The sequence below is a fragment of the Parasteatoda tepidariorum genome, chromosome 2 (genome assembly GCF_043381705.1).
Source record: "Parasteatoda tepidariorum isolate YZ-2023 chromosome 2, CAS_Ptep_4.0, whole genome shotgun sequence".
NCBI classification, from domain to species: Eukaryota; Metazoa; Arthropoda; class Arachnida; order Araneae; family Theridiidae; genus Parasteatoda; species Parasteatoda tepidariorum.
The window spans coordinates 71,690,315-71,707,839 of record NC_092205.1 but is presented as its reverse complement, the minus strand read 5'-3'; the positions used below and the strand labels follow the sequence as shown (position 1 = coordinate 71,707,839).

Sequence of the window (17,525 nt, the reverse complement as noted above, 5' to 3'; positions counted from 1 at the left end):
TACTGCTCCCTCATAGTGAATTATTACAATTACCAATTACTTTCATAGGTGAAAGATTATTTGGCATGAAAGGTTTCTCCCACGCTATAGCGTCCTCTTAAAGCTCCGATACGATAGCTTAGATCAGTGGTTACAAATTGGCGGCCCGCGGGCCGTATCTGGGCCTTTTTTTGTGACCCACGAATCAAAATATATTAGTTGTCATTTTTTTCGGACAATTTTCGTGAAAAATCTATATGGGTTTAAAATATTTTTCTTTCGTTTAAAAAACCTAATTTCTTTGCTTCTGTGAATTTAACATACCAACCGTGCAAAAAAATTTATTTCTCAGGTTTTGCATCCAAGAAAATATTTATTCAGATAAAAAATTAATCCTGTGTGTTGCTTAAAAGCCTACTTCTTTGTTGCGGCCCGCCATTTGACTGGTGTTTTAATTGCGGCCCCGGGCTCATGAAAGTTGGAAACCCCTGGCTTAGATCTTGTTGATTTTAATCAAAAAATCGTGAATAATGTATCTGAATTTTCTTCCTGAGACGATCCAACGTCCAATATATTATGGAACAACATTTCGTAAATTTTTATTACTTAATAATAGTCAATAATTTTTTTCTGATTAGATCCTTTTACATGCCTAAGAAAAACATAATTAGTTTTACCTCTGTCGGTCGGAATTTTTAATCATGATCAAAAACTGGAAGAAAGGTAGGAAATTCGATTCGAGTTCCTTTTGTTGAACAGTTTTATAAATATCTTATCAAGTCAGATTTTGTTTTATGATTAAAATGTGAAGAAAAACAGCATAAAAATATCCTACAATATGTCAGAAATGCAAGAAACTAAAATTGATCACATTTTTATGCAATAATTAAAAATAACTAATTAGAAACATTTGAATTTTTTAAAAATAAAAAATATTTTTTACTCCATTAAAATAAAAAGTTCTTTCTTCTAAGCCTTCGTTATATTCCTCAGTAAAATCTCGTTTCTTGTCATTACTTAAAACTCGCATCTCAGGAAGTTATTAAAACCCGCATTGGGAAGCCATTTTATTAATGAAAATTATAGCCTATAAGCTTAATTGTAAAAAAGAAAATCAATTATTTAACAAAAATGTCACTTTCTCTTTGGAATAAGCTGCATAATAAATATATATATTATTCAAAATGTATTTAAAACATTTAAATGTTTTAAATATAATAAATATAATTATGTATAATTATTAAATGATAAATCTTAATAAATAAAATTCCAAAAAATTTCCTTCCCGACTCAGTTTTAATGCCTCAAAGCTTTGTTTTGCTTGAATCTGAATTAGTTTCCAATTATTTTTTCAAAATTTATTTCGTTTTAAAATTAAATTCATCTAGAACTTTTGAATTACAATCTTTAGATTATAGCTATAAACTTATCTAATGTAGTATACCGTCATCTACATGAGAAAAAAAAAAAAACTCAAATTGTAAATTTAAAACATATTTTATAAGTAGAAAAAAAAAGAAATGAATGAAAAAAAGCTTTGAAATTTAACTGTTAAATATACTGTGAAAATACTTTTAATATTTTTGAAAAAGATTGAAACAAAGAACAATAATTAAGATTCTTAGAAAGTTTTATAAAAAATTTGCCGTAACAGCAGTGCTGCCATCTACACGTCAGATAGGAAAATTAAAATAATAGTGTGCCATAGTTATAATCAGTGTTCAAACATAATTATTTTTTCACACTTCATATCTTTTGCAAAAATATATTTTTTTAAAAATAATGTTACTTTTTATTTGTATTAAATAAAATTTCCATACCCATAAAGGTCTTTGCCAAACAAAAATTTTAAAAAGTTCCCTGTATGACCAATAAAGAGATTATATAGAAATTTTAAAATATACTTTATGAATTGTTAGAAAAATTTTATACGTAAGCAAATTTCACAATGAATATAAATGTTTGAAAGAAAAAAAAAAAAGATTTTATCAAAGAAGTGACAGGTGAACTGCAATCCCAATCCAATGATCCCCTTCCCCTAACCTAACCAATTTTTATTGCACTTTTGTAAATTCTCTCAATAATTATTTATGCTCACAGCTGGAAAGCGTTTTTGTCTTTTTCATTTATATACTATTTTGTGATCTCTAATGTCCATAGCTTTTTCATTTCGATTTTTACAAAGATTTTATACTTCAGGACCTAGACTGAAGTTGGCATTCAAAATAGTTGCTGTAGCAGCTCGCAAGATCAAAAATTGTTGTTGTTAATTTACGTCGCGCTAGAGCTGCACAATGGGCAATTGGCGACGGTCTGGGAAACATCCCGGAGGATGATCCGAAGACATGCCATCACAATTTTGATCCTCTGCGGAGGGGATGGCACCCCCGCTTCGGTAACTCGACGATTTGCACGCGAAGTCGAGCACTTTATGGTAGCACAGTTTAACGAGGACCAATACCGCACACCCTCGGTCCCTACGCAGACTAATCCAAGTGGTCACCCTCCCGCAGACTGACCGTAGCCAGTGATGCTTGACTTCGGTGATCTGCTGGGAACCGTGTCGTAACGATCAGTCCACTGCGGGACAAGATCAAAAATAGTAGTCTAAATAGCATCCTCAGAAATATATGGTAGTACCTTAAGAGGTCTCTATCCTCGCCATCTTGGATTCCAGGTTGAATTTTTAATTTGTGTTTTTGTGATATTTTTTTGTGCTTAACTTTTGATGATTGATAGATTTAGATGATATAGTATTATTAGACAGCACAATACCTTTCAAAAAAGGTAGAAAATGAAGATGTCACTTTCATAAAGTAAATATCCAAATAGAGTATCGATCATCAGTTTATTTGTGGAAATAAAAAAAAGATTAAAAGCAATTCAGAATTTTCGCTCCCTGTCTCCACCCCTTCAACAGCTGAATTTGGTCAAGAGAGGACGAAAAGTGAATAATAGTTATTTTTATAAAGGACGAATAATTTATTTTAAGCTGCTTGATAATAAAAAAAAATCTAAAGAAAAAAAGAGATAATATTTACATAGTGTTCCGTAAAGACTTAATGATTTATTATTATTTTTTAAAATCCTTATTGGTGATTAAAAACAAAATGGTATACACAGTAGGGTCGAAAATATTGTACTATCAAAATCTGACGAATCACAGAACAGGAAGCGAATGTATTGAACAATAATACTAGTATTAAGTAAGGAGATGAAAGACGATTATTAAAAAAAAACTTTAGGACTTCTTAAACCTGTTTTGATGTTTATAACATTTTGCATCTAATGTAATCTGTCAGATTTCGATTGCTTTTCTGTTTATTAGTCCTTAAACATTAACTTGTGACCCCACATGTCAATACTCTTTTCACTTTTAAAAAATGCATATTATTTGCAATATTTTTGGAACATCCTATATTCTAGAAGACAAAGTTAGCAACACATCACGTCTTTGGCAGCCGCATTTTTTTTTAAATAGTCATTTTTTTTATAAAATTAGTCACCATTTTTCTAAAAGCAGAAGCTTTCAAACTGTTTATTTACATATTTTCGTTTTGGAAAAGTAATAGTTATAATCACTTTTCCTTGCTTTTAGAAGTTATCAGCTGTATTTTTGTCATCAGTGGAGACCGTCATATAGGCGTCAAGGGGAAAATGTAAATGATTCGTCGCGTCAGCAATTTCTTATTTCAAATGTTAATAATTCTAGGGCTTTGGAAAATACATTTCCGAATATTAATGCTCAAACTTTATCACTACCAAGCAAAAATACTCCTTATTCAAATAAAAGTGGTATTTTGCCAACATGTGAGGTATTTATTAGGAGTTCCGAAGCTTGTACTCTTATTAAGCTAGGTGTATTTTAGACAGTGGTTCAACTTCTAACGTTTTAACCGAAGCGCTTGCTAATGCATTAGAGGTCCCATTGCGAAAAATATATAACCCCAATGCAGGGTTAGGTAATAATAAAACTGTTGTAAAAGGGAAATTACAGGTTGATATTACTAACAGGGATGGGACTTATTTTAAAACATTAGATTTCTTAATTGTGAAAAAGATAACATATTTTATTCTAATGGCACCATTTAAAGTAACTTGAGTTTCCTAAAAACATACATTTAGCAGAACCTAATATTTTCGCAAATTTAGCTAACATAGACAGGCTCATAGGAGCGGAAGCATTTTTTGAAATTATGAGAACAGGCGATATTAACATACCAGGTACTGAAATAGTTTTAAGAAAATCTGTTTTTGGGTTTATCTTTACGGAAGCAATAGGTACAAATAGTCAGGATAAAGCTAAAGACTTCTGTGTGTTAATCAGCCAATCTACTAACACTTTAGAGCAAACCTTGAGAAAGTTTTGAGAAGTTGAGGAGTGCTTAAGCTCAAAGAAGCATTACATGAGCCTTGAAGATATTTTATGCGAGCAGCATTATCAAAATATTCACAAGAGACATGACACTGGATTAAATGCCAATCAAAGATCTCCATAAGCTGGTAGAATCCAAACATTTAGCAGAGCAAAAACTTAATCAGCTTTGGAGACGACTTTCTCAGAATGACACTATGAGGAGTCATTATATTAAGTTCATGCAAGAATACCTAGACATGGGTCACATGGAGTCCGTAGAAACAGAGGATGATCAAGATCCAGTGGATAAAAGCAATTATCCTCACTGCTATCTGCACCATCATGGAGTCTACCACCCTGAAAAGACTATAACTCCTCTCAGAGTAGTCTTCAACGCCTCAGCACCTACTTCAACTGGCATAAGCTTAAATGATCTACAAATGAAAGGGCAGGTAAACAAAGACATTTTGGTGCGCTTCCGTAAACATCACATTGTCTTTACGACAGATATTCAAAAAATGCTCCGTCAAATATTAGTTGAACCTTCCCAAAGAAACCTTCACATCCTTTGGAAAACAAGCGAGTACCAACCGTGCAAAACATACTGATTGAAAACCGTAACATACGGCACAACTCTAGCTCCTTTTTTGGCCACTCGAATAGTCCTCCGGGCAGCCAGAGATGAGTCTGAAAGATTTCCACTTGCAGCCGAGGCTCTCCAGAGGGACATTTACATGGATGATATCGTCAGTGGAGTGGCTAACGTACTTACAGCTGTGCGTCTTAAATCTGAGTTGCCTGGTCTTCTAAGATCTTGTGGCATGTAGTTACATAAGTGGAGATCCAATGCAGTAGAATTAGACGAGTCAACTGATGTCGTAGAGCACAGATTTACCAAAATGGACGAACTGATGAATTCCGGTTTCAACTCACTTCGTTAAAAAGGCAAAAAACATATACAAAGAGAGATGTGCTTAGCGTCATAGCATGTATCTTTGATCTGCTTGGACTTGTGGGCCCAATTATCACAAAAGTAAAAATCTTCCTTCAGAGACTCTGGACATTCAAGTTAACGCGGGACGATGTGCTTCCTCCAGTTTTAGCCAAAGAATGGGAATTGTTTGTCCACAATCTTCCAGCCATACACAAGTTACATGTGAAACGCAAAGTGACAGACAATGCATCAGGAATGGAACTACAAGTGTTTGCCAACGCCAGTGTCCTTGCTTACGGAGCAGTAATTTACTCACAAACTCGAAATGTAGACGGCCAGCTTACATCAGAATGTTCTAAGTCAAGAGTTGCTCCTATAAAACAACTCACTATTCCACGTCTTGAACTGTTATCTTCTATATTGGCATGCAGGCTACTGGACAAAGTACGGAACTCTCTCAATGTCCCCAACGAACAGGGTTATATATATTCAGGCTCAAAAATAGTTCTCGCATGCATAAAAACTGACTGTTTAAAGTTAAAACAATATGTCGCCAATCGAGTGAAAGAAATCCAACAACTATCACAGAATTCTGTTTGGAACTATGTTCCGTCGATAACCAATCCAGCGGATATATTGTCTAGTGGTTGTGAAACAAAGGAACTTTTACATCACTCATTATGGTGGCAGGGTTCCAACGCCATAAATCAAAGGAAGAACTCAAGAGTCTGAAAGTGAACTATTTTCCGAAAGGGACTCAAAGATGTATCAATCTGAATTCAAGCCATCATAAGACATTAATCTATTAATTTCTCATTTCAATTTTTCAAACCAAATATTTTCTATAACAAATTTTTATTCAAAATTGACTAATGTAATGTCTTATGCATATAGGTTTATTTACACCAGCGATCGAAATGGCTCTTTGAAAAGGATAACATTTCTATTGGCACTGTAGTTATAGTAAAACACGATAATTTGCCCATTAATCAATGGCTCATGGGAGTTGTTTCCAGGAAAAGACAAATGAGTTTGCAGTAAGAAAACCAAACATGTTTGCAGTGCGAAAACCAAATGTGGTATTTTCAAACATCCTATCACTAAGCTAGCCATTTTACCAGTGCCAGTTGAAGTTTGATTAAGTCATTTCATTTTGTGTCAATTTTATATGTATATATATATTTCTTTTCTATTTTATAAAAAAAGTTATGTCATTTCCGAATTGTTTATTTTTGCAGATTACTTATATTTGATATTATTTCATTGCTGATATGTTTGAAATACAGTATTGTATTTTAACGCGGGGAGTATATTGTATCTTTACTCCAGCGCCATCTACAGTAAGAGTCAGAGTCGCAATAAACAAGCTGTTAAAAGGTTGTGGTGGTGCTCTCTCTCGTCGTATTCCTATGCTAGTATTTACCAGATTTAGAAAAATTACTATTTTTAGGTCTTACTAGCGCTATTACAATCCACGCTAATTAGAAGGGAAGATTCATGGATAAATTACCCCCTTTTTGTTAACCCGCACCAACAATCCTCATCTGTTGAGTTCCACAAAAAATCATCTCCACCCCAAGCCCATCAAAAGAATTCGAAATTCCATACCTTTTAAAAAATTTTACAATAAATGTACATACATACCGACATACCAGAAATTTGATATCTGAAAATCAAAAATAAGAAGTTGATTTATACAACAGGATGTACACCATGATACTCAGTAAGTTTAAAACAAAGAACTCAGGGAAAGATACAGAAAGTTGTTTTAAACCATAATTTATGGGCAATTCCATATGTGACGGAATGACATTTTGACTTGCATGATGACAATTAATTGAAGTTTCTATGCATCTAATTTCAAATAAACATGATTTTTTCTCATGCATATCATTATTATTGGTATAATGTGATTCATAAACTAAAAAAAAAGAATTTTGTATTTTTTTTATTTTTAATTTTATGAACTTTTTACTTGTGTGACGGAATGACATTTTGGCAACCAAGCTTTCGGCATGCCGCTTAGAACTGGTAGTTTCTGTGAATTTTGCAACTATTATTTTCCTGAACTATTTTTTACTTTTAGTATAATGTGTAAGCAATGTAAATTGTGAATTTGGAAAATTAACCTCAGGTTGGCTAGCAGTTATTAACATCTATTTGCTGTGACGGAATGACCGTGACGGAATGACAAAAAGTTTAGTGGAAGAAAGTCTTCATTTAAAAAATGTTTTATTAATATGTAAATGATAAACAGAATGTAACAGATAAACAGAATTAATATTTACGTAAGAATCAGTTAAAATTTCAACAATTTGAAAATTAGGTTGTCTCAGAAGAGGTTTTATATCTAACTTGCCAATGTCACATCTTATCTTCGTTCTCAGGAAATTTATGCATAAATCAATTTTTGTCCCATGTTCTTTAAATACTTTAACATCTAAATCGTCTTTGTTTATCAAAGTAATTTGCGCTGCATATAAATGTGCCTTCTTTTTTTTCGCAGTATGGGACAATGATTAAAGAGCCGACCGCATACTCCTCAATCATATTTTCCATTTCCTCTTCAAAACAGTGGCTTTTCAAATCATACACTTGGTTTTGGTTAAAATTAGAAAGCATTCCAATTTTGATGATTCGCTTCTCAACTACATGAGCATCTAGTGCAGGTCTCTTGTTCCTGGCAATGCTAATGTAGCAAGTGTCTAGCTGAAGTCATTCTCTTTTGCCCTCTCTTAAATAGAATAGCTGGACAAAAACAAAACTTCAACGATTTGTTGCTTCGACTTTATGAAATCATAAAATTCTTTTACATATTATGTGCCGTTTTACAGCAGCCAACATCTTGTTTGGCCTTTTAGAACAACATCACAATTACATGGTATTTATAGGTGCATGTGCTGTGAGGTATTAATGAAATACACTTAACAAAAATGAGAATAAGAACAAAAATGAGATAAGACACACTTTACATCAATATATGCTTCTTTATGAAAAGCCTCTTTTAAGGCCATAAGTATATATTGCATCTGCACTCTTCGTTACTCTGTCAGAGTTTGTATTATGACTGAATCCTTCATACTTGGGGGCTTGTAACTAACATCATCTTGACAGTAAAATTTTTTTAACCAAATTAAACAGCTCATCAACATTACTTTTCTCACTTAGTTTCTTTTGAGTTCGATGTTAAATACTTCTCACATAAAGACTGAATTAATTTTTTTACCTCTATTGGTGATTTTGGAAGTGAGTGTACAATTTTTTTTATGGTGAGTGTACAATTTTTTTTATGGCTTTACCAAGACTCTGCAGGAATTTGTATAGGGAATTTAAATTATTTGTATGTGAAGAGATTGGTAGAATTTGATTTTTTCTTTGTTTACACAATCTCTGCACAACAGCGTTTGCACTTCTGAGTTTTTTAAGTCCAACTTTTGTCGCGGAAGCTTTCTTCTCTGCCTTTCTTTCTCTGTTTTTTTTCTTCATCATATCATGGGGATCTTGGTCTTTTTCAACATTTTATCTGTCTTTCAACAGCTGTTTTAGCCATTAGGTTAATTGAAAAAAAAATAATTCCCTAGTTTTTGACTAAGCTTCTCAAGGACTCGTTTTGTCATTCCATCGCCGAAGATGTGTCATTCCGTCACGCTAATTATTGGAAGTTAATAATCAAATGCATAGAATTTTACAATTTCTCATTGATTCTTATGCCACATCTGCTTTATATTCCAAAATATACACATTTTCATTCAAAAACGCAGTTGCTATTTAAAAAAATATACTAAAACATGTGACGGAATGACACAAAAAAAAGTTACTTTTATTTAATATATTAAACTTAAAATGACTTAAAGGCTATGTTTTAAATGTTTAAATTTTGTACTATATGCATATTTTTATCAAAATATTGCAAAAGAAAGATACATTTCTTTTATTTTATAAGTATTTTTCAAGAAAACAATTTGAGCACAAATGTGAAGAATTCACTTGTCAGCCATGTGATTACTTTAGAATGCTGCCAGATTCAAAAAACTTAAAATTATCAAAAATTAAACAGTAATATGTAGACTTTGGCTATTTTTGAACATATTTTTAAAATTAAAATATGCAATTCATAAAAAAAAATTTCACTTAAAAGTAGACACTTTCGTGGAATTGCCCTTATATATATCTTTAACTCTCCCAGCGTTAATCACATCTTTTCCCCAGTTTTCCGATGCAAGCTTTTTTGCAGCAAAAAAACAGTTTCACCTTATTATTGAATGAAAAATAGTATGTAGGAAAAATTCTTATTTGAATTTTAAAATGTAGCTTTTGAATTGCCAACTAATTCATTTAAATTAATTAAATAATGGCTTGTGAGAAATTTTTGATACAAAAATAAATGCGGTTCTTATACAATTGCAGCACATTAATTCCAAAACCACTGACATATCACTTATTAAATAAGCTTTTCCTAAATATTTACACTTGTAAGAAGCCCAACATATTAAATTCTCCTCCACTCCTTTTTTAGATGTTAAATTTTACAATTTGCATTTTGGCTCCATTTCAGGTTTGATAAATTACACATAAAAAAAAGAGTTCATCCAAATATTTGAAATTAATTTTGATGAAAGTAAAAGTAGTATTAAGTAACATTTCAAAGAAAAAAAAATCAAAGATAAATTTTGTTCAAACACTCATTCTTCGAAAACAAATTTTAGTCAATTTATAAAAAAAAATTAACTCATCATGACTCATATACTAATTTTTAAATCAATCTTGATATGTTAAGAAATTATAGTTTTATAATTCAATAAAGTACATTGCTAAAAAAAAATTTACATTTAAGCTGTCAGGAACTAAGATAATGCTTTTTTCAGGCATATAAGATGTAAATACTTTAAAAATTCACAAACATTGACACATTTTTTCGTTTCTTAAATCACTCATAATCAATAGGTTGACACTTGTGTTTATTTATGGTTGACTTTCTAGCAAAGCTTTTATGACACTTATTCAGTTTTCCCCCCATAACACCAATGTCTTTTACGAATAGATGCTTGATTAAAACTTCTACCACATTTATCACATGCAAATGGTTTTTCTCCAGTATGAACTAAATAATGGCGTCTAAGAGTTGCAGCTAAGCTGAATGATTTTTCACAAACATCACATTTGTGAGGTTTTTCATTCATGTGAACCATTTTCTTGTGAACACGTAAGTTACCCATAGATGTAAATTGCTTATTACAAATTTCACAGGTAAATTTTGTTTTAAATACATGAGTTTTTAAGTGCTTTTCTAAATTTGACTTCAGTCGAGAGCTTTTCCCACAGATGTGACATTTAAATTCTTCAATACTGTTATGGAGTTTCATATGCACATTCAAAGTACCCTTACTAACAAAGCTTTTAAAGCATATTTCACAAGAAACTGCATCCTTGGTTTGATTATGGCTTTTAATATGATGGTTTAAACTATCTTTAATAGAGAAGGTTTTGTTACACAAATTGCAAGCATGTTTCATGACGCAGTGATCAGACATATGAATTTCGAGAGATTCTTTGTCTGTGAAACGTTCATCACATAACTTACATTTTATAGAATGAACACGCTTGCTACGCAAATGAATTTTTAAAGACATGTTGTTATAAAACCTTTTGTTACATATGTGGCATTTATAATTTCTCTCTTGAGTGTGAAATTTTTTATGGACACTAATTTCACGCTTTGTTTTGAAAAACTTTCCGCAGATATCGCATTCAATTGATCTGATTTCTGAATGAGTGAATTTGTGAAAATTCAGCACTTCTTTTTCTCGAAACCCTTTTCCACATACATCACATTTAAATGGCTTTTCCCCTGTATGGATTCTTTCGTGAATTTTTAAACGCCATTTTATCGTGAATGTTTTTTCACATACACTGCAAGAAAGTAGCTTTTTAGGCATGGTCATTTGAAATTCATCAAGCTCTATTAATACAGCAATATACTTATGGCTTTTTTATTAAATTTGCGCCATCACATGCAAAAAAAGTTAGTTTTTGTATAAATGATCATGATTCCGCATGTCCAAAATTGGTCTTTCCCTATAGTGAGTATTTGTCTACTTATTTCTGCACACGTTAAACTCTGGAGTCAAGACTCATTAGAAATTGTAAGTATAACGTTTGTAACTGTCAACTGTGACGTCGCATCTACGTTCTATGAGTTTTTCTCTTTTTAACTCATTTTTTATTTAAAAAAAGATAATAATTATTAATATTTGAGGCGCTAATTACTGTAAATATTTTGTTTGTTTTCATTCCCTTAGTTTTAAAAATGGCTAAGAAGAAGGCAGCAGGTACACCTTGTATTTGTTCAGTCTGTGGTAAAAAATGTAACAATAAATATAACTTGAATCTTCATGAATTATCTCATTCTCGTGGTACGGAATTTCCATGCAGTGTTTGTAACAAAGTGTTTAATTCCAGCCAAAAACTAAGAAGACACCAAATTATCCACACCGAAATCAAAGAGTTTCAATGCGAGACTTGCAAAAAATTATTTAAAAGAATTTGTTCGCTGAGATTGCACTCATTAACGCATTCTGAAGGAAGAACGAGAAAACACATTTGCACTGTTTGCAATAAGGGTTTTTATGACAACCAGTCATTGCAAAATCATTTGCGTAATCCCTACGTTCATTATGTATTGTGCAGAATATGCAGTGAGCGCTTTCCTAATCAGGAAGCTCTAGATGAACATGTTGCTTCTCATCCCGAGAAACCTTTTGCCTGTCAAATATGTTACCGCACATTTGCTAAAAGAGAACATCTTGCTCAGCATAGATTTAGACATAGTAAAGGAAACTCTCATGTTTGTGGAGTTTGTAAACAAAGCTTTTATAGTAAAGGCAATCTTATTCTTCATTCTCTTACACATAACAATGAAAGTGATTCTACTATTACGGCAAAAGAAAATAACACATCTACTGCAGAAAATGCAGACGATTCTTCTTTTGTAGAAAATGGTATAAATTCTGCAGTTGTAGAAGAATCTGAAAATGAATTGCCTGTAAAAGATTCTTGTGTAGAAGTGACAAGTGAAAATGATTCATCTGTTGCAAAAGAGTTGCGTGAAAGTGAATCTTTTATTGTTGCTGAAGAGAAAAGTGAAAATGAGTCTACTAATGTGGAAATGAAATATGTTATTCTTATTGATAGTTAGTTTATAATATATGTAATTTATATCTACGTCTATGAGAATCATTCTTTCTTTAAAAATTGTTTCTCATACCTTTCATTAAAAAAATATATACTACAGTTATATTGTACAATTGGTAGTATTTGGTGAAGAAAAATTTAAATTCAAATAATATGACTAATTTTCATATTTAATATTACAATTATACTAAATATTCATTTCAACTTTTTTCATTTATTTGTATAAAATTATAAGGTTTTATTTAAAATGCATGTTGACTAAACTGTGTCAAAATTAATCTCTACATATTGCTTCATATGTATTCTATTTATCTTTAAATAAAAGTTCAAAGGTTGCTCAGAAATGTATTTATGTTTTGAGTTTATTGACTTATCAAGTTCAAAAAATAAATTATTATATCCGATGTAACATTGGTGACAACTTGCACGAAAAAAAAATAGCAGAAAGATATTAACTTGAGAGAAATAGTAGTTTCAATACAGTTCCAGCAAGCCACTATGTATTTTTATTTATAAGTATTAAATAAGGGTTAAGGTAATTTGTTTGATAATAGGTTAAGGTAATCCAGACTCTGCAAATATCTCGATTTTTATTCACGCGATTTTAATATCAATCATCTATTTTCGTATTTACCTGATTTAAAAGTTGCGCATTGTAATTCATATTTACGCTTTTTAAATATCGTACATTATGACTCGTATTTACGAGATTTAAAAATCTAATATCGTGTTTTGTATTTTTAAAATCGCGATTTTATTATCAAGCATCGATTTTCGTATTTACCTGATTTCAAAGGTGAACGTTGCGATTCTTATTCAGGCCATTTAAATATTGTACATTGCGATTCTTATTTACGAGATTTAAAAAACCAATATTGCGATTTGTATTTGCGAGCTTTTAAAACACTATGTAGCTGCGAGAGCTTAAAATCCAATGTCGTGCGATTTTAAAATTATGCATCTTGATCTAAAAATTACGCATCATGATTTGTATTTTCGCACTTTTTAAATTTGATGTAGAGTTTCATATTCACGTGATTTAAAAGCCTCATATCGGGATTTAAAATCACATGGATTACAAGTTTAAATTTGACAAAAAAAGTGCGATTTTTATATATATATATATATTCTTGTATTTCCTCTTTTTTACTTTCTAACTACTCTCATCCCTGCTATTTACAAAAACTTTTTTTTTCTTAATTTTGTTTAAAAAACAAAGAATTTTTAAGTATTACAGTTTCATGTAGTGTATCCCTAAGCTTTCGACTTATCTTAACTCAAAGTTGAAATTTTTTTTTCATTGTGTTGCGTAATTTAATTTGGCAAAGCAAATAAAAATTATCATGGTATTGAAAATAATTTTCTTGCTTTATCTGATAATGAATATTGGATCTCACTTTATTTGAATTTATAAATTATTAATATTCATAAAATTTTAACGCTTTATTTTCAAACTAACAAATCTCGGCCTTCATTATTTTGATTTGTTTACTGTTTGGTTGGTTATTTTTGTCATAATACACTGGACAGGTTAAAGAAGCAAGCTGAGCAATCTATATTTGAACTGCACAACCAGTTCTGAAGATTCATGAGCAATAAAAAGCTCTGGGCATAGCTTTTAATGTAATTAACATTAAACTATAAAAACTTATATTAATAAAACGTATGATTAAAGATTGAAGCCAGTTCAGATTGCAAAGCATTATAAAATAATCCATTGAATTTATTGTATTTTTAGAGCCAAAAGATTAAAGTAAACTTGTTGCAAATCTATAATTTGTGATTTTATGACATTTATTATTGACAAATAACTCAAATTTAATGAGAAAGTTATGATCTGAACTGAGTACATTTCACTGACTTTTTGATAGTGTTCCTTTATGGTATGAATTTATTTAGTTAAATAATAAGCGAGAAACTGGTACATTATTTTGCCATTATTACATTTACTAATAAACAAATAAATCAAACTTAATGAAAAGGATAGGATTTTGATCTACACTATTGGGATTACATTTGACTGACTTTCCAATAGTTCTGCTTTGTGGCGTGAAACTGACACATTCTTTTGACACTATTGCATTTATTGTTTATAAACAATTAACTGAATTTAAATTTAATGAGATGGGTGAGATTGTTTTGATCTGTGCAACGTGATTCAGGGCTCGAAATTAACGTTGGTCCGTGACCACTAAAATCGGAGTCGGACCAGCATAAAATAAAAAACAGTGGTCCGCCGGACCATCATCCGCCGCAGCCGATCTCCGTTAATCTATTCTCGCAGCCGATCTATTCTCGATCTTACGAAACTTAAACAATCTTACTTAAAGCTATTTGAGAGCTTATTCAAAAAAATTTTTTAAAAATTTTTTATACAAAATTAATATGAATAAAAAAAAAATGCGATTTAAATCAAAAATTTATGATTTTTTAAAAAAAAATCATGATTTTTTCAATCAAAAATTTGAATTTTTTATTTGCAGCTAATAGGAACGTGTAGACGGACCAGTAAAGTTTTGTGCGGACTAGTAAAATGTTTTAGTTACTGGTCCTATGGACCAGTAATTTTTTTTTTAAATTTCTACCCCTGCGATTACATATGACTAACTTTCAGATAGTGTTAATCTTACGACGTGAATTTGTTTCACCATATGTAGTTAAATAAAAAACAGAACTCGCACATTAAATGCTGACTTCCTTTCAATACAATTAATGTTTCTCCTGAATGGTGATAATGAATTGAAGAAAAATTTTTTTACACACTAAAAGTGTAAATATTTTAATTCAATATTTTTTCATTAAAAAATACTTTGAATTATAAACTTTCAAATAGAAATGTCCTTTTTTCGCCAATCATAGAGAAATGTATTGTGAAGCACAGTTAAAGAACCTCTGCTATATGATTTTGAGAACTTTTAGTTTGTCAACTTAATTTCAGCTTAATTTAACCTTTCAAATATATGCGCTTAACTACTACAAATTTTTCATTTAACTATGATACATCAATATATTGCGTGTTATTGTAAAGATGTTCTTTGCTGATCATTATTCCTGTATTGAAAAGCATAAGAAGAAAAAAGATTGTAATGAAATTAAGTGTAGCATTGGCAGTAAGCAAACAAAAGTGGTTGAACATATTTTTATTTATATAACATGATTATACAACAACATAAAAAATAATAAATATTTCTGAATATATTATTTACAAAAATACTTTTTCTTTCTTTCAACTTTAAGTTACGAATAACATCTTAAAATGTAATTAGAGCTACAAAGACTAGTATATCATGTGTCAAGAATTCTGAAACTGAAAATAAAATTTGAATTTTATAATGATGATGTTTGAGGTAAGAGCTTTAACAATTTACTATACATACCATTTTTACATTACCAACACACAATCATACATTTCCATTATTATTTTTGCTATAGTTTTGAACAAAATTTAGTTTCTGGACATGAAACAAAAACAATTATATAACAACTATAAGTACATGGAATTTATAAGTGGAGTCGATTATCTTTTCAATTTCTCATGTTTTGGCAGAATTCCTGAATATTGAGTTAGTTGTGTAAGAACTTTCTAAAATAAAAGTATAGTTTTTTTTTTTAAAGTAGAAAAATCGAAAAGAATATATGTGATGCTTAATCTATAGGATCAAAAGAATATATGTGATGGGTTGAAGGATTTTTTTTATTTTATTTGGTAGATAAGGAAGGATTAAATGCATTAAAATAATTTATTAAACATAAAGTTCGAGTTATGTAAATAAAACTGCCATAGGAAAGTAAAAATTTGACTAAGTTTTGAAAAAAAAGCTACTGTGCTTAAACTTTTACCAATTAACTACTCAAAATTAATTCACAATTTTATTTTCCTCTGGGAAGTACCATAAGAATTAGTTCCCTTTTGCTATGTTGCCACTGAAGCAAGCTACAACCATAAACTATTGTAAGAAAGAACAATCTTTGGACGTATTGGAGTTTGTTTTTAAAGGTTGCATATTAGTTTAAAATTTATAGAATTTAATTGAAAGTAATTAGAAAGTATAAAATTAAAATTTTTTGTGGATGCCTGTATTTCAGATTTATTTATTTTTTATACCACTCTTAAAATTTCCACTGAATACCTCTCAATATAACTGATAGAAAAAATCTACAAGATTAAAGAAAATAATGTAATAAAAATCTTAGCTTAAGCAGGTGTGCTTACAAATCAATGAAATTTTTGCATTATCTGAGATAGGTAATTATGAATTTTTGTAAGATAAAGCAATGCTACAATATGTGATAATTAGGGGTGTCACAAATAGTGATTTGACCAAATACTGAATATTGCGCCAAAAAAAAAAATCGGCAAAATAGCTACCTTTTATTTTAAAAATAAAATTCATTAATATATATTTTTTATATGGAAATAAGTTTAGTCCTTAACCCCTTCCTTCTCGCTCCCGTGAAAATGACGAGGTGAGTTTTCGCTCGCTATTTCTCGCTCCCGTGATATTGACGGGCTGGAGTAGCAATGCGCAAATAAGAATAAAATTAATTCATTTTTTTTGCCCAGAAAACATTTTATTTCTCATTTTACACACCATATAGCAGTACCAGGATATTTTTAAGGTAATTGTAAATAGTTAGTTTATTTTGAACTAGATACTAGTTCTAATCAAATACGTGTATTTGGCAAAATAGACAGTTTTCTTGAAAATTAACCGATTGTTAAGGGGTTAATGAAAAATAATCAAAACTTAAGTTGTATTATTCATTTGGGATAAAGTGAAAAAAAAAACTTCATAAATATTTAAGAGAATAAATATAATTAGATATTTAAAAAATTAGAAATATTTAAGATAAAAAAAAACTAAAGTTGAAAAACTGTAGGTACTGTAAACAACTGTAAAGTTCATCAATAGTAGCATTTTGTTTGTTATACATCTTTTATAAACATATCAGTAACATTGTGAAAAGACAACTTCTTAAACGACATAGTACTCTTTCCAAGAGATTAATTTGGACAAGAGTGGCATGTAAATAAGTTATTTGGAAAGTGGGTACATTAATAAT

At 30.4% G+C, this 17,525-nt stretch overlaps 1 protein-coding gene across 1 annotated transcript; it reads left to right on the top strand.

Annotated features, from left to right (window-relative positions):
* Positions 1-7,041: 7,041 nt before the first annotated feature.
* LOC107454472 (gastrula zinc finger protein xLCGF3.1) lies at positions 7,042-12,805 on the top strand. Its single transcript, XM_016071681.3, has one exon. The coding sequence runs from the start codon at positions 11,578-11,580 to the stop codon at positions 12,463-12,465; it is 888 nt and encodes a 295-aa protein (XP_015927167.1). The 5' UTR covers positions 7,042-11,577; the 3' UTR covers positions 12,466-12,805.
* The last annotated feature ends 4,720 nt before the right edge of the window (positions 12,806-17,525 follow it).

What these genes read in the sequence shown, in the direction of transcription:
- LOC107454472 (XM_016071681.3), top strand. Translation starts at nt 11,578, where the DNA reads ATGGCTAAGAAGAAGGCAGCAGGTACACCTTGTATTTGTTCAGTCTGT.